General features: G+C 35.7%; 1 protein-coding gene across 1 annotated transcript in view; it reads left to right on the top strand.

The window, feature by feature from the left end:
• The window catches only part of LOC122999352 (photoreceptor outer segment membrane glycoprotein 2-like), a 17593-nt gene extending 6373 nt beyond the window's left edge, over nt 1-11220 (top strand). Inside the window, exons 3-4 of the mRNA XM_044376198.1 lie at nt 3597-3843; nt 8968-11220. Coding sequence (XP_044232133.1) covers nt 3597-3843; nt 8968-9222 — 502 coding nt within the window. The 3' untranslated portion in view covers nt 9223-11220. The remainder of the gene's footprint in view (nt 1-3596; nt 3844-8967) is intronic.
• Nucleotides 11221-22184: the final 10964 nt, after the last annotated feature.

The following is a 22184-nucleotide window of genomic DNA, read 5'->3' as shown; positions in this document are numbered from 1 at the left end:
ATAACCTGTCTGCAGGATTTAGAGAGAATCAATCTGATCAATGAGACAACTGAATTTAAACACTGGAGAGATGTCAGCAACACTTTACTCACTTCCAACTCATTACACTTATAGTACTTATAGTACTTACATACTTACAGTACTTACACACCTACAGTACTTACACACCTACAGTACTTACATACTTACACTATTTACACACCTACAGTACTTACATACTTACAGTACTTACATACTTACACTATTTACATACTTACAGTACTTACATACTTACACTATTTACACACCTACAGTACTTACATACTTACAGTACTTACATACTTACACTATTTACACACCTACAGTACTTACATACTTACACTATTTACACACCTACAGTACTTACATACTTACAGTACTTACATACTTACACTATTTACACACCTACAGTACTTACATACTTACACTATTTACACACCTACAGTACTTACATACTTACAGTACTTACATACTTACACTATTTACATACTTACAGTACTTACATACTTACACTATTTACACACCTACAGTACTTACATACTTACAGTACTTACATACTTACACTATTTACACACCTACAGTACTTACATACTTACACTATTTACACACCTACAGTACTTACATACTTACAGTACTTACATACTTACACTATTTACACACCTACAGTACTTACATACTTACACTATTTACACACCTACAGTACTTACATACTTACAGTACTTACATACTTACACTATTTACACACCTACAGTACTTACATACTTACACTATTTACACACCTACAGTACTTACATACTTACACTATTTACACACCTACAGTACTTACATACTTACAGTACTTACATACTTACACTATTTACACACCTACAGTACTTACATACTTACACTATTTACACACCTACAGTACTTACATACTTACAGTACTTACATACTTACACTATTTACACACCTACAGTACTTACATACTTACAGTACTTATGTACGTGAATATGGAGCCGTTCAATATAACTGTTTTAATGCACTGACTCAGTGTAAGTTCTGTACATACAACAGTATCAGCTGTAGTTGTGACACTTGCATGTGCACTAGTGATAGTAGTGGTATTAGCATTAGTAATAATAATAATAATAATAATAATAATAATAATAATAATAACAACTTTATTTATATAGCACTTTTTAAAACTACTGTTACAAAGTGCTTCACAAACACAGACAAATAAAAAGCAGGAAAATAATAAAATAAAAAATCACAGTCAACAAATAAAATAAGACAAAACAGTTAAAAGCAAAGATAAAATAATGGATACTGGCTTTGGAGGACTTGGGGATCTCTGATCATCTGTGCATCAGGTTTCTCTCCATGTTTCATACTGTTCCCAATAAACAATAAAACTTCTACTGACAGCAACGTCTCTGATGCTTATATAGTTTCTTCCTGTTCTTCCTGCCTGAGCACAGAGGAGTTTATCACCTGGTTCAAAGCTACTTATGTAGACATCTTGGACTCTGTTACTCCACTCAAAATCAGAAAACCTAAAACTAAGACTCAACTCTGGCTCAATGATGACACCTGTGCTCTCAGGCAATTATGTAGTAAAGCAGAGAGAAAATGGAAGAAAGACAGGCTTCAAGTTTCATAGGACATGATGAGAAGCTGCAAGGGCAAAATACTTTGTTGATATTATTTCCAGAAATTCCCCCAGTCCTTAACCCTGCTGCTACTGCCGGCCTTGTTTCAACCACAGTCAGCTGTGATGAATTTCTCAACTTTTTCACAAGTAAAATTAATAACATCCAATCAGCTATTTCACCTCCTGCCTACAACTCCGCTATCCTCCCTCCTTGTTCTGCTGTCCCAAGTAAGTTTGAGTCTGTGTCCCTTGTCCATATTAAAGACGTAGTCTCACACACTAAGCCAACTACTCATCATTGTTCCTACATGCCTGCTAAACAGTAGTCTAGCTAATGGTTCTGTTCCCTCCTGCTTTAAACATGCGGTAGTACATCCCATTATTAAAAAGCTCAACCTTGATCAAACTGTTCTAAATCATTTCTGGCCTATTCCAAAGCAGAGAAGAGTCCAGCTGGTGACTCAGAGCCCTGTTGTGGTACCAGGCGCCTTTCATTGGCAGAGCGTAGTGAGTGGGAGGGAGTGTAGAGGGTGTCAGGGTTTTGAATTTGATGGGAGCCAGTGGAGGGAGATGAACAGCGGGGTGACGTGCTGTTTTGGGCTGGTTGAAGACCAGATGCGCCACCACATTCTGGATCATCTGCAGAGGTTTGAACGTACATGTGGAAAGGCCTGCCAGTAAGGAGTTGCAGTAGTCAATTTGAGAGACAATTTTCTAGTCTAAGTTCCTCTGGTAAGCTGTTCCAAATGGCTGGAGCCCTGATAGCAGAAGCCCTGTCAGCTCTGGTCTTCAGCCCTAGCTAACAGGGCCTTATCAGGATCTCAAGCTGTGTGTTGGTGAGTAAGGGTTTAGAAGTTCTGTCAGGTGGCTTGGTGCCGTTCAAGGCCTTAAAGGTCAAGAGTAAAATTTTAACATCAGTTCTAAGACAGGCAGCCAGTGAAGGGAAGCTAAAATAGAAAAAGTCTGGCGGCTGCATTTTGGACACCCTGAAGCTGTGCAGCCATGTTTTGGCCGCGGCATGTAAACACACAGCATGAATCACCCTTTGAAGATCATTAAAAGAAATAAAAGATCTAATTCTAGACTCACATGAGACTCCAGAGTGTGGTTCTGATCTAAAATAACTACGAGGTTTTTAACAGAGTGGGCACCACTGAGCTAGCGAGCCAAGAGCAGGCAGAGCTTGGCCATCAGTGCGCTCAGGGCCTATGGGGATTTCCGTGGGGAAATAAGCCGAGGAAAATTTTCTGCCATCCAATCCTTAACCGCAGGAAGGCAATTATGTAGGGAAACTAACTTAGCTGATTCAGATGGTTTGCAGGATAAATACAGCTGAGTATCATCAGTGTAGCAATGAAATGAAATATCATACTGTTTGATAATGTGGCCAAGAAGGAGTAAATAAAGAGGAAATTAAATTGGTCCTAGAATGGAGCCCTGCGGCACCCCATACATAGACAATGCTTGAGAGGAGCTAAAGCATCAACAGACACAACAAATTCTCTGTTAGAGAAGTACGACGTGAACCGCTGGAGGGCGTTCCCGGAGATACCAACTCATGTTCTCAACCTTTCAATAATAATACTATGATCCATCATATCAGCCTTCATCAGGATATCACTCATAACTCTTACTCTAGTCTGATTAAAATTTCTCAAAAATATTGTTATTGATCATGACTGCCAACAACTGATTTGAAACAGTTTTGGATTTTAGATAGAAAGTGTAGAAATCGGTCTGTAGTTGCTACGGTCAGAGGGATCAGGACCAGGTTTTTTAAGAAGTGCCTGCAAGAAAGCCGTCTTAAAATAATTGAGAACACTTCCAGAAGATAAAGAACTATTAATGATTGTAGTAGTTGTAATAGTACTGGCAGTAGTAGAAGTAGGAGTTGTAGCAGCTGCTCCACTAACAGCCCCCCCCCCCCCCCCGCTCCTCCCTGCAGCCGCCTGAGGAGTAACGTGGAGGGGAAGTACCTAATGGACGGCGTTCCCTTCAGCTGCTGCAGCACCTTCTCCCCGCGACCCTGCATCCAGCAGCAGGTCAGCAACAGCTCGGCCCACTTCAACTACGACCAGCAGAGCCAGCAGCTGAACCTGTGGAGGAGGGGCTGCCGCCAGGCGCTGCTGGACCACTACACCGGCATCATGCAGTCCATCGGCCTCACTGTGCTCCTCATCTGGCTGTTCGAGGTACTGCAGCCGTCTGCTTCAGCTGTTGACTCACAGACTGAACGTCCGTGCTGATTCAGGTTAAAATACAACAGTCAAATCCATTTATGTCTGTACATTCAGAGATGGAAGCAGGAAGCATGAGGGAGATGTATTCTTATACTAGAACTCTCTGACTTTTCTCTGTGAGGTTTGTTTGTTCGAGTGTTTCAAGTCAGAATCAACAAACTCTCTGAACATCACAAAGTTTTTGTAAATCTCTGGTTTCAGCCTGATGAACGTCACCTTTTGATGAGAAGCTGAACGTTCCTGAGATTTCATCGTTGGCATCATCGAAATTTAAAAATGTTTCTATTCTATGATTCTTTCCACTAGAAGGGCAAAAACTGAACAAACACCAGAAAACAGTCATGTTTATATTTTAAGCAAATGGTTTGATCTTCTATGTGGCCCTTTTATATCTTATTCTATTATTATATAATAACACAACTCACCACACATCTGTGTGACCTCTGAGGAACTTAACAAAGAAAATAATTTCTTCTCTTGTAAGCAGGCAGAGATAAAATATCCATATAAGACTCCATGTAACATCTGGCCGCTGTTTACTACTGACACAAACATCTGGCCGCTGTTTACTACTGACATAAACATCTGGCAGCTGTTTACTACTGACACAAACATCTGGCAGCTGTTTACTACTGACACAAACATCTGGCCGCTGTTTACTACTGACACAAACATCTGGCCGCTGTTTACTACTGACACAAACATCTGGCTGCTGTTTACTACTGACACAAACATCTGGCCACTGTTTACTACTGACACAAACATCTGGCAGCTGTTTACTACTGACACAAACATCTGGCAGCTGTTTACTACTGACACAAACATCTGGCCGCTGTTTACTACTGACACAAACATCTGGCCGCTGTTTACTACTGACACAAACATCTGGCCACTGTTTACTACTGACACAAACATCTGGCAGCTGTTTACTACTGACACAAACATCTGGCCACTGTTTACTACTGACACAAACATCTGGCAGCTGTTTACTACTGACACAAACATCTGGTCGCTGTTTACTACTGACACAAACATCTGGCCACTGTTTACTACTGACACAAACATCTGGCCACTGTTTACTACTGACACAAACATCTGGCAGCTGTTTACTACTGACACAAACATCTGGCCACTGTTTACTACTGACACAAACATCTGGCAGCTGTTTACTACTGACACAAACATCTGGGCACTGTTTACTACTGACACAAACATCTGGCAGCTGTTTACTACTGACACAAACATCTGGCCACTGTTTACTACTGACACAAACATCTGGCAGCTGTTTACTACTGACACAAACATCTGGCCGCTGTTTACTACTGACACAAACATCTGGGCACTGTTTACTACTGACACAAACATCTGGCAGCTGTTTACTACTGACACAAACATCTGGCCACTGTTTACTACTGACACAAACATCTGGCAGCTGTTTACTACTGACACAAACATCTGGGCACTGTTTACTACTGACACAAACATCTGGCAGCTGTTTACTACTGACACAAACATCTGGCCACTGTTTACTACTGACACAAACATCTGGCAGCTGTTTACTACTGACACAAACATCTGGCAGCTGTTTACTACTGACATAAACATCTGGCCACTGTTTACTACTGACACAAACATCTGGCTGCTGTTTACTACTGACACAAACATCTGGCCACTGTTTACTACTGACACAAACATCTGGCAGCTGTTTACTACTGACACAAACATCTGGCCACTGTTTACTACTGACACAAACATCTGGCCACTGTTTACTACTGACACAAACATCTGGCAGCTGTTTACTACTGACACAAACATCTGGCCACTGTTTACTACTGACACAAACATCTGGCAGCTGTTTACTACTGACACAAACATCTGGGCACTGTTTACTACTGACACAAACATCTAGCAGCTGTTTACTACTGACACAAACATCTGGCCACTGTTTACTACTGACACAAACATCTGGCCACTGTTTACTACTGACACAAACATCTGGCCACTGTTTACTACTGACACAAACATCTGGCAGCTGTTTACTACTGACACAAACATCTAGCAGCTGTTTACTACTGACACAAACATCTGGCAGCTGTTTACTACTGACACAAACATCTGGCCACTGTTTACTACTGACACAAACATCTGGCCACTGTTTACTACTGACACAAACATCTGGCAGCTGTTTACTACTGACACAAACATCTAGCAGCTGTTTACTACTGACACAAACATCTGGCAGCTGTTTACTACTGACACAAACATCTGGCCACTGTTTACTACTGACACAAACATCTGGCAGCTGTTTACTACTGACACAAACATCTAGCAGCTGTTTACTACTGACACAAACATCTGGCAGCTGTTTACTACTGACACAAACATCTGGCCGCTGTTTACTACTGACACAAACATCTGGCAGCTGTTTACTACTGACACAAACATCTGGCCGCTGTTTACTACTGACACAAACATCTGGCTGCTGTTTACTACTGACACAAACATCTGGCCACTGTTTACTACTGACACAAACATCTGGCCACTGTTTACTACTGACACAAACATCTGGCTGCTGTTTACTACTGACACAAACATCTGGCAGCTGTTTACTACTGACACAAACATCTGGCAGCTGTTTACTACTGACACAAACATCTGGCCACTGTTTACTACTGACACAAACATCTGGCAGCTGTTTACTACTGACACAAACATCTGGGCACTGTTTACTACTGACACAAACATCTAGCAGCTGTTTACTACTGACACAAACATCTGGCCACTGTTTACCACTGACACAAACATCTAGCAGCTGTTTACTACTGACACAAACATGTGGGCACTGTTTACTACTGACACAAACATCTGGCAGCTGTTTACTACTGACACAAACATCTGGTCGCTGTTTACTACTGACACAAACATCTGGCAGCTGTTTACTACTGACACAAACATCTGGCCACTGTTTACTACTGACACAAACATCTGGCAGCTGTTTACTACTGACACAAACATCTGGCCACTGTTTACTACTGACACAAACATCTGGCCACTGTTTACTACTGACACAAACATCTGGCAGCTGTTTACTACTGACACAAACATCTGGCAGCTGTTTACTACTGACACAAACATCTGGCCACTGTTTACTACTGACACAAACATCTGGCCACTGTTTACTACTGACACAAACATCTGGCAGCTGTTTACTACTGACACAAACATCTGGCAGCTGTTTACTACTGACACAAACATCTGGCAGCTGTTTACTACTGACACAAACATCTGGCAGCTGTTTACTACTGACACAAACATCTGGCAGCTGTTTACTACTGACACAAACATCTGGCAGCTGTTTACTACTGACACAAACATCTGGCAGCTGTTTACTACTGACACAAACATCTGGCCACTGTTTACTACTGACACAAACATCTGGCCACTGTTTACTACTGACACAAACATCTGGCAGCTGTTTACTACTGACACAAACATCTGGGCACTGTTTACTACTGACACAAACATCTGGCAGCTGTTTACTACTGACACAAACATCTGGCCACTGTTTACTACTGACACAAACATCTGGCAGCTGTTTACTACTGACACAAACATCTAGCAGCTGTTTACTACTGACACAAACATCTGGCAGCTGTTTACTACTGACACAAACATCTAGCAGCTGTTTACTACTGACACAAACATCTGGCAGCTGTTTACTACTGACACAAACATCTGGCCACTGTTTACTACTGACACAAACATCTGGCCACTGTTTACTACTGACACAAACATCTAGCAGCTGTTTACTACTGACACAAACATCTGGCAGCTGTTTACTACTGACACAAACATCTGGCAGCTGTTTACTACTGACACAAACATCTGGCCGCTGTTTACTACTGACACAAACATCTAGCAGCTGTTTACTACTGACACAAACATCTGGCCACTGTTTACTACTGACACAAACATCTGGCAGCTGTTTACTACTGACACAAACATCTGGCCACTGTTTACTACTGACACAAACATCTGGCTGCTGTTTACTACTGACACAAACATCTGGCCACTGTTTACTACTGACACAAACATCTGGCAGCTGTTTACTACTGACACAAACATCTGGCCACTGTTTACTACTGACACAAACATCTAGCAGCTGTTTACTACTGACACAAACATCTGGCCACTGTTTACTACTGACACAAACATCTAGCAGCTGTTTACTACTGACACAAACATGTGGGCACTGTTTACTACTGACACAAACATCTGGCTGCTGTTTACTACTGACACAAACATCTGGCCGCTGTTTACTACTGACACAAACATCTGGCAGCTGTTTACTACTGACACAAACATCTAGCAGCTGTTTACTACTGACACAAACATCTGGCCACTGTTTACTACTGACACAAACATCTGGCAGCTGTTTACTACTGACACAAACATCTGGCCACTGTTTACTACTGACACAAACATCTAGCAGCTGTTTACTACTGACACAAACATGTGGGCACTGTTTACTACTGACACAAACATCTGGCCACTGTTTACTACTGACACAAACATCTGGCAGCTGTTTACTACTGACACAAACATGTGGGCACTGTTTACTACTGACACAAACATCTGGCCACTGTTTACTACTGACACAAACATCTGGCAGCTGTTTACTACTGACACAAACATCTAGCAGCTGTTTACTACTGACACAAACATCTGGCAGCTGTTTACTACTGACACAAACATCTGGCCACTGTTTACTACTGACACGAACATCTGGCAGCTGTTTACTACTGACACAAACATCTGGCAGCTGTTTACTACTGACACAAACATCTGGCAGCTGTTTACTACTGACACAAACATCTAGCAGCTGTTTACTACTGACACAAACATCTGGCAGCTGTTTACTACTGACACAAACATCTAGCAGCTGTTTACTACTGACACAAACATCTGGCAGCTGTTTACTACTGACACAACAAGAACAAATCTGTTCTATGAGTGCGTCTTGCATGAGGCCTGACATTTCATACACTAAATACTATGTTTTTGTTCTCCCATAAGCTGCTGGTTCTGACGGGAGTCCGTTACCTTCAGACAGCCATGGAGAACGTTCTACGGCTTGGCGACCCGGACTCAGAGTCGGACGGCTGGATTCTGGAGAACAGCCTGGCAGAAACAGCCCGGTCCAACTTTAACATCATCAAGAATCTAGGGAAATGTTATCAGGGTGACGACGATCCAAACATCAACATCCCGACCGCCGCCGCTGAGCAGGAGGTGCCGTCACAGCAGGTCCAGATCCCAGTGACCAGCTAACACCCAGCCTGAGGAGTCATGGACCGCTGAAACCCTGAGATGAGCTGGAACACCTCAGGTTCAATACCTCCAAGGCCTCAAGTGATGTTGATGCATCCTTAACTCTGCTGCTGGATTAATATCCAGATGTGAAGTCCAGCTGCTGCGGGTCTGATGGACCAGCAATGATTTGCCTTCAGACGGAACTCCACCATTTTTAAAATGTCAGTGTACAGCACAATTTTTGAATTTGTTTATTTAAACTTATAATAAGACGTGCCTGAGCACAACGTTTTAATTCTCGAGAGTGCATTACTCAGACAAAACATGACAGGGGCACTTCTGGATGTCATGAACTTTCTTGTATTTAATTGTTGTTTTGGGGTTTAATGGGTGCTATATAGTAATTGGGTCTGTACCCATGGGGTACAGTACCAGTGGTACTTTTCCATTTCTTAGAACATTACTAGAAAATGTTGACATGCACCATGAAGAGAATACCAGTCAGGCTGAAGCCTGCAGGGACAAGACAATAAAGATGAAGAATAAAGATCATTGTCTTTTATTAGTGTCAACCCTGCTCAAGGCTGGAGAGGAGGCCACACGAGTTGTAACTAAAAATAGGTTTATTTTACATAACCAAAACATAAATGAAACTAAACACAACTAAACCAAACAGAGTGGAAGCCAGGGGAGAGAAAGGGCAAGTGAGTGCCTGCCACCAGCTTTTACAGACGCCTGTCAGTCCTGAGGCCTCATTTACCTGCAGCACAAAACAGGGCTTTGAGATACATACGTCACTTTGTAAGAAAAAGTCGTGATCTATAAAAGCAAACTTGGTGAGAGAATGTGCGCACCTGTGCGGAAACTCTAACCCATGTGTAAGAACATTTTGGAGACAGGAAACTGGCCATGCCGGGTTTAATGATCCTGTCTTCACGTATCGATTATGGATCCACATCATCATAAACATTCAAACCTTTCAAACATTCAAAATTTTAAAAGATAAGCCAACTCAAATCTTAACCAATTACATCTATGATTTATAATTCATATTCATTCATATATATATCCACCATCACACACACCCCCGCCCCCTCCTGCTGTATGGTGCTCACACTCGTGGTCTGAAATGTCTGGGTGATGTCAGGGTGATGTCGGGGTGATGTCGGGGTGATGTCTGGGTGATGTCGGGGTGATGTCTGGGTGATGTCGGGGTGATGTCGGGGTGATGTCTGGATGATGTCGGGGTGATGTCTGGATGATGTCGGGGTGATGTCGGGGTGATGTCGGGGTGATGTCTGGGTGATGTCGGGGTGATGTCTGGATGATGTCGGGGTGATGTCGGGGTGATGTCTGGGTGATGTCGGGGTGATGTCTGGGTGATGTCTGGATGATGTCGGGGTGATGTCGGGGTGATGTCGGAGTGATGTCTGGGTGATGTCGGGGTGATGTCTGGATGATGTCTGGATGATGTCGGGGTGATGTCTGGGTGATGTCTGGGTGATGTCAGGGTGATGTCAGGGTGATGTCTGGGTGATGTCTGGGTGATGTCAGGGTGATGTCTGGGTGATGTCAGGGTGATGTCTGGGTGATGTCGGGGTGATGTCTGGGTGATGTCTGGGTGATGTCTGGATGATGTCAGGGTGATGTCTGGATGATGTCAGGGTGATGTCTGGGTGATGTCTGGATGATGTCTGGATGATGTCAGGGTGATGTCTGGGTGATGTCTGGGTGATGTCTGGATGATGTCAGGGTGATGTCAGGGTGATGTCAGGTTGATGTCTGGATGATGTCAGGGTGATGTCAGGGTGATGTCTGGATGATGTCCCGACATCAAGACCTTAATGACCTTAATGACGCCAGTAAAACGTTCCAACTACAAAGTGCCGTACAAAAGTAGAACAAAATTCTTTCTATTCTATTTCTATATATTTAATGCCTTTACCGAAATGGCCTGTGTTGAACAATGAAAACATTTTGTAAGAAACTCATTCAGAATTTAATCTATTAAACAAGAAAAACTTCCAAATCATGTGTTCACATTTACGAATTCTGAGTGTTCCAAATAGAAAGACATAACATGACATGACATAACATGACATGACAAAACATGACATGACATAACTTGACATGACAAAACATGACATGACATAACATAACATAACAACATAACATGACATAACATAACATAACATAACATAACAACATAACATAATATAACATGACATAACATGACAAAATATAACATCACAAAAAATAACATAACAACATAACATAACATAACATGACATGACATGACATAACATCACAAAACAACATGACGAAACATAACATAACATGACAAAACATAACATAACATGACATAACATGACATGACAAAACATGACAAAACACAACATAACATGACATAACATGACATGACATAACATAACAAAACTTAACATGACATGACATGACATGACAAAATATAACATGACATGACAAAACATAACATAACATGACATAACATCAAAAAACATAACATAACAACATAACATAACATAACATCACAAAACATAACATAACAACATAACATAACATAACATCACAAAACATAACATAACAACATAACATAACATGACAAAACATAACATAACATGACATAACATGACATGACATAACATGACATGACATAACATGACAAAACATAACATAACAACATAACATAACATGACAAAACATAACATAACATGACATGACATAACATGACATGACATAACATAACAAAACATAACATAACATAACATAACATGACATGACATAACATGACATAACATCACAAAACATAACATAACATAACATGACAAAACATAATATAACAAAACATAATATAACATAACAAAACATAACATAACATGACATAACATGACAAAACATGACATAACATAACATGACAAAACATAACATGACATAACATAACATGACAAAACATAACATAACATAACATAACATAACATAACACAACATAACATAACACAACATAACATAACATAACATGACAAAACATGACATAACATAACATGACAAAACATAACATAACATGACATAACATCACAAAACATAACATGACATGACATAACATGCCAAAACATAACATAACATGACAAAATATAACATAACATGACAAGACATAACATAACATGATATAACATCACAAAACATAACATAACATGACATAACATGACATAACATAACATGACAAAACATAACATAACATGACATAACATCACAAAACATAACATGACATGACATAACATGACAAAATATAACATAACATGACAAAATATAACATAACATGACAAGACATAACATAACATGATATAACATGACAAAACATAACATGACATGACATAACATGACAAAACATAACATAACATGACAAAACATGACATGACATAACATGACATAACATGACATAACATGACATGACATAACATGACAAAACATAACATAACATGACATAACATGACAACATCACAAAACATAACATGACAAAACATGACATGACATAACATGACAAAACTTAACATGACATGACATGACATAACATGACAAAACATAACATAACATGACATAACATAACATGACAAAACATAACATAACACAACATAACATGACATAACATAACACGACAAAACATAACATAACATGACATGACATAACATGACATAACATAACATGACAAAACATGACATAACATAACACAACATAACATAACATGACATAACATAACATGACATAACATAACATGACAAAACATAACATAACATAACACAACATAACATAACATGACAAAACATAACATGACATAACATCACACGACATAGCATCACAAAACATGACATAACATGACAAAACATAACATAACATGACATGACAAAACATAACATAACACAACATAACATGACATAACATAACATGACATAACATAACATGACAAAACATAACATAACATGACATAACATCACACAACATAACATCACAAAACATGACATAACATGACAAAACATAACATAACTTGACAAAACATAACATAACATGACAAAATATAACATAACATGACAAAACATAACATAACATGACATAACATAACATGACAAAACATGACATAACATAACATGACAAAACATAACATAACATGACATAACATCACAAAACATAACATGACATGACATAACATGACAAAACATAACATCACAAAACATAACATGACATGACATAACATGACAAAACATAACATGTCAAAACATAACATAACATGACAAGACATAACATAACATGATATAACATCACAAAACATAACATAACATGACATAACATGACAAAACATAACATAACATGACAAAATATAACATAACATGACATGACATAACATAACATGATATAACATCACAAAACATAACATAACATGACATAACATGACAAAACATAACATAACATGACAAAATATAACATAACATGACATGACATAACATGACAAAATATAACATAACATGACAAGACATAACATAACATAACATGACATAACATAACACAACATAACATCACAAAACATGACATAACATAACATGACAAAATATAACATAACATGACAAAATATAACATAACATGACAAGACATAACATAACATGATATAACATCACAAAACATAACATGACATGACATAACATGACAAAATATAACATAACATGACAAAACATAACATAACATGACATGACATAACATGACAAAATATAACATAACATGACATGACATAACATGACATGACATAACATCACAAAACATAACATAACAACATAACATAACATAACATGACAAAACATAACATAACATGACATGACATAACATGACAAAATATAACATAACATGACATGACATAACATGACATGACATGACATAACATGACATGACATAACATGACATAACATAACATAACATGACAAAACATAACATGACATAACATAACATAACATCACAAAACATAACATGACATAACATGACAAAACTTAACATGACATAACATGACATGACATAACATGACATAACATGACATAACATGACATGACATAACATGACAAAACATAACATAACATGACATAACATGACATAACATCACAAAACATAACATGACAAAACATGACATGACATAACATGACAAAACTTAACATGACATGACATGACATAACATGACAAAATATAACATAACATGACAAAACATAACATAACATGACATAACATAACATAACACAACATAACATGACATAACATAACATGACATAACATAACATAACATAACACAACATAACATAACATGACATAACATAACATGACAAAACATAACATAACATGACATAACACAACATAACATGACATAACATGACATAACATAACATGACAAAACATGACATAACATAACATAACATGACAAAATATAACATAACATGACAAAATATAACATAACATGACAAGACATAACATAACATGATATAACATCACAAAACATAACATGACATGACATAACATGACAAAACATAACATAACATAACATGACAAAACATAACATAACATGACATGACATAACATGACAAAATATAACATAACATGACATGACATAACATGACATGACATAACATGACAAAACATAACATAACAACATAACATAACATAACATGACAAAACATAACATAACATGACATGACATAACATGACATAACATAACATAACATGACATAACATAACATAACATCACAAAACATAACATGACAAAACATGACATGACATAACATGACAAAACTTAACATGACATAACATGACATGACATAACATGACATAACATGACATAACATGACATGACATAACATGACAAAACATAACATAACATGACATAACATGACATAACATCACAAAACATAACATGACAAAACATGACATGACATAACATGACAAAACTTAACATGACATGACATGACATAACATGACAAAATATAGCATAACATGACAAAACATAACATAACATGACATAACATAACATGACAAAACATAACATAACATAACACAACATAACATGACATAACATAACATGACATAACATAACACAACATAACATGACATAACATAACATGACAAAACATAACATAACATGACATAACACAACATAACATGACATAACATGACATAACATAACATGACAAAACATAACATAACATAACACAACATAACATAACACAACATAACATAACACGACATAACATAACATGACATAACATAACATGACAAAACATAACATAACATGACATGACATCACACAACATAACATCACAAAACATGATATAACATGACATAACATGACAAAACATAACATAACATGACAAAACATAACATAACATGACAAAATATAACATAACATGACAAAACATAACATAACATGACATAACATAACATAACATGACAAAACATAACATAACATGACATAACATGCCAAAACATAACATAACATGACAAAATATAACATAACATGACAAGACATAACATAACATGATATAACATTACAAAACATAACATAACATGACATAACATGACAAAACATAACATAACATGACATAACATCACAAAACATAACATGACATGACATAACATGACAAAACATAACATAACATGACAAAACATAACATAACATGACATAACATCACAAAACATAACATGACATGACATAACATGACAAAATATAACATAACATGACATGACATAACATGACAAAATATAACATAACATGACAAGACATAACATAACATAACATAACATGACATAACATAACATGACAAAACATAACATGACATAACATCACACGACATAGCATCACAAAACATGACATAACATGACAAAACATAACATAACATGACATGACAAAACATAACATAACACAACATAACATGACATAACATAACATGACATAACATAACATGACAAAACATAACATAACATGACATAACATCACACAACATAACATCACAAAACATGACATAACATGACAAAACATAACATAACTTGACAAAACATAACATAACATGACAAAATATAACATAACATGACAAAACATAACATAACATGACATAACATAACATGACAAAACATGACATAACATAACATGACAAAACATAACATAACATGACATAACATCACAAAACATAACATGACATGACATAACATGACAAAACATAACATCACAAAACATAACATGACATGACATAACATGACAAAACATAACATGTCAAAACATAACATAACATGACAAGACATAACATAACATGATATAACATCACAAAACATAACATAACATGACATAACATGACAAAACATAACATAACATGACAAAATATAACATAACATGACATGACATAACATAACATGATATAACATCACAAAACATAACATAACATGACATAACATGACAAAACATAACATAACATGACAAAATATAACATAACATGACATGACATAACATGACAAAATATAACATAACATGACAAGACATAACATAACATAACATGACATAACATAACACAACATAACATCACAAAACATGACATAACATAACATAACATGACAAAATATAACATAACATGACAAAATATAACATAACATGACAAGACATAACATAACATGATATAACATCACAAAACATAACATGACATGACATAACATGACAAAATATAACATAACATGACAAAACATAACATAACATGACATGACATAACATGACAAAATATAACATAACATGACATGACATAACATGACATGACATAACATCACAAAACATAACATAACAACATAACATAACATAACATGACAAAACATAACATAACATGACATGACATAACATGACAAAATATAACATAACATGACATGACATAACATGACATGACATGACATAACATGACATGACATAACATGACATAACATAACATAACATGACAAAACATAACATGACATAACATAACATAACATCACAAAACATAACATGACATAACATGACAAAACTTAACATGACATAACATGACATGACATAACATGACATAACATGACATAACATGACATGACATAACATGACAAAACATAACATAACATGACATAACATGACATAACATCACAAAACATAACATGACAAAACATGACATGACATAACATGACAAAACTTAACATGACATGACATGACATAACATGACAAAATATAACATAACATGACAAAACATAACATAACATGACATAACATAACATAACACAACATAACATGACATAACATAACATGACATAACATAACATAACATAACACAACATAACATAACATGACATAACATAACATGACAAAACATAACATAACATGACATAACACAACATAACATGACATAACATGACATAACATAACATGACAAAACATGACATAACATAACATAACATGACAAAATATAACATAACATGACAAAATATAACATAACATGACAAGACATAACATAACATGATATAACATCACAAAACATAACATGACATGACATAACATGACAAAACATAACATAACATAACATGACAAAACATAACATAACATGACATGACATAACATGACAAAATATAACATAACATGACATGACATAACATGACATGACATAACATGACAAAACATAACATAACAACATAACATAACATAACATGACAAAACATAACATAACATGACATGACATAACATGACATAACATAACATAACATGACATAACATAACATAACATCACAAAACATAACATGACAAAACATGACATGACATAACATGACAAAACTTAACATGACATAACATGACATGACATAACATGACATAACATGACATAACATGACATGACATAACATGACAAAACATAACATAACATGACATAACATGACATAACATCACAAAACATAACATGACAAAACATGACATGACATAACATGACAAAACTTAACATGACATGACATGACATAACATGACAAAATATAGCATAACATGACAAAACATAACATAACATGACATAACATAACATGACAAAACATAACATAACATAACACAACATAACATGACATAACATAACATGACATAACATAACACAACATAACATGACATAACATAACATGACAAAACATAACATAACATGACATAACACAACATAACATGACATAACATGACATAACATAACATGACAAAACATAACATAACATAACACAACATAACATAACACAACATAACATAACACGACATAACATAACATGACATAACATAACATGACAAAACATAACATAACATGACATGACATCACACAACATAACATCACAAAACATGACATAACATGACATAACATGACAAAACATAACATAACATGACAAAACATAACATAACATGACAAAATATAACATAACATGACAAAACATAACATAACATGACATAACATAACATAACATGACAAAACATAACATAACATGACATAACATGCCAAAACATAACATAACATGACAAAATATAACATAACATGACAAGACATAACATAACATGATATAACATTACAAAACATAACATAACATGACATAACATGACAAAACATAACATAACATGACATAACATCACAAAACATAACATGACATGACATAACATGACAAAACATAACATAACATGACAAAACATAACATAACATGACATAACATCACAAAACATAACATGACATGACATAACATGACAAAATATAACATAACATGACATGACATAACATGACAAAATATAACATAACATGACAAGACATAACATAACATAACATAACATGACATAACATAACACAACATAACATCACAAAACATGACATAACATAACATAACATGACAAAATATAACATAACATGACAAAATATAACATAACATGACAAGACATAACATAACATGATATAATATCACAAAACATAACATGACATGACATAACATGACAAAACATAACATAACATGACAAAACATAACATAACATGACATGACATAACATGACAAAATATAACATAACATGACATGACATAACATGACAAAATATAACATAACATGACATGACATAACATGACATGACATAACATCACAAAACATAACATAACATAACATAACATGACAAAACATAACATAACATGACATAACATGACATAACATAACATGACAAAACATAACATAACATGACATAACATAACATCACAAAACATAACATGACAAAACATGACATGACATAACATGACAAAACTTAACATGACATAACATGACATGACATAACATGACATAACATAACATGACATAACATAACATGACAAAACATAACATAACATGACATGACATCACACAACATAACATCACAAAACATGACATAACATGACATAACATGACAAAACATAACATAACATGACAAAACATAACATAACATGACATAACATAACATAACATGACAAAACATAACATAACATGACATAACATAACATACATGACATGACACAACATACATGACATGATATAACATACATAACATGACGTACATAACATAATATACATGACATGACGTAACATAACACTACATACCTGACATAACATACATAACATACATGAAATGACATGTCGACATAACAATATGATATAACATAACATACATAACATAACATGACATGACATGATATGACATAATGTGACATAACATAACAACATGACATATCATAATTGATATTACATAATATACATGACATGACATAACATACATAAAATGACATGATGACATAATATGATACAACATAACATGACATGATATGACATAACATAACATAACAACATGACAACATATGACATGACATGACATAACATACATGACATGATATAACATACATGACATAACATACATAACATAACATGACATAACATAACATGACATGACATACATGACATAACATACATAACATATATGACATAACATAACATACATGACACACATAACATAACATACATAACATAATATACATGACAGGACGTAACATAACACCACATACCTGACATAACATACATAACATATGATACATGACATAACATGACATAACATAACATACATAACATGACGTGATGTAACATAACATAACATGACATACATAACATGATACATGACATAACATGACATAACATAACATACATAACATGACGTGATGTAACATAACATAACATGACATACATAACATGATACATGACATAACATGACATACATGACATGACATACATGACATAACATGACATACATAACATATGATACATGACATAACATAACATACATAACATGACATGATGTAACATAACATACATAACATGACATGATGTAACATAACATACATAACATGACATGATGTAACATAACATACATAACATAACTTTGTGCTCCGCCTCACAGAGGAGCACAAAGTGAGCAGTGGACATAAATGGAAGCTAGAAACTGTTGGGATTTTAAGAAACCAGGAAATCTCAAACGGTTTCATGCTGAGGAGCTCCAGAATAGATGCACACTAGACCACAGACCCATGTTTGAGAGGATTCTGCCTGAAAAAACTCTCCTCTAAGAAGACACGTTCCCTGGAAGTTAGTGTAATATAAGTAAAATGAATCTATTTGTGCTTTTGCTGGGAACCCCTGCAGCCCTCTCAAGGACCCCTGATGGTCTGCAGATCCCAGTTTGGTATTTGATAACCACATTACAAAGTGGATAAAATTAGGGATGTCACAAGAATCAATACATAGATACCAAATCAATACCAGCATTTAGAAAATGATACTAATAGCATGTTTTTAGTTATCAGTAGTATCAACGCCTCTATAACTCCGTGTTATTATTCTAATATAGCCAGAGTGTGATTGTTTAAATGCTGAAACACTAAGTTTCAGTCATACTGACAGAAACCAGAATGAGAGCACAGAATCACACAGTTTGTTTGTTGTTACATCACATTTCATACAGTTCCTCTGATTTGAAATGATGTTTATTGGGCTGCTTTGCTTTCTACTTGAAGGCTACAGGCTGATATTTAATGTGTAACTCTTATTCTAACGCAGCCTGTGTGCTTAAAGAAACAAACATAAAGTTTCTGTTCAGTGGTTGATGTTTCTACAAAGTTTTTAAATAAAGGAGTGTGTCCTGAATGGGATCTCTGGTTTTGGTGTCATCAGGTACTGGGAGCAGTGGAGCTTCAGTGGTGATTGTAGTATGGTGACGTCACTAGTGTGTACTAGTGTGGACCAGGAATGAAAACAGCAACAGCAGCTGATCATATTTATTCATAAGATAAAGATAACTGAATCATGAATCACTCTTAAAAAACATTCTTGTAACTTTATTATTTTTGTCCAGAAGTCAAAAGGCTTCTTTTCTTCTTCTACATTTCATGTCTGTCGCTGCTCATTAAGCAAAAATATGTTTCTTATAAAATCATCCATGAACTAAAAATTTTATTTAAACATTATACATTGCTCCTTTATGTTGGTTCTGTTCTTTCAGTAATTAACTAATAGTTTAAAGTGTTAATTAATTGTACATGAATTTAAGTGTAAACTGTTACTAAATAATTTCTGCATATTGATCTCATATTGACAGTTGAGGTGCTGGAGCGAGCGGGACGTCCTGGTGGATGAATTAAACTCCTCCAGGCAGACTGGGCTGTGATTGGCTCTTCATGTCACTGGAACATAAATCTGTGTTTCCTGCCGAGGCTGCGATGTTCATCACACACCAGAAAACTTGAAAACGTTTCTCTTCTACGATCCTTTCCACCAGAAGGACAAACAGCTTTATCCTCTGTACGGTGGCCGTCGTAGGACATTTCAGACTCGACACTGAGACTCAGAATCACTTCTTGTTCTTGAACCAGAATGAAAAAGCA

The sequence above is a fragment of the Thunnus albacares genome, chromosome 16 (assembly GCF_914725855.1).
Source record: "Thunnus albacares chromosome 16, fThuAlb1.1, whole genome shotgun sequence".
In the NCBI taxonomy this organism is placed as follows: domain Eukaryota; kingdom Metazoa; phylum Chordata; class Actinopteri; order Scombriformes; family Scombridae; genus Thunnus; species Thunnus albacares.
This window is presented reverse-complemented; position numbering and strand designations above follow the sequence as displayed.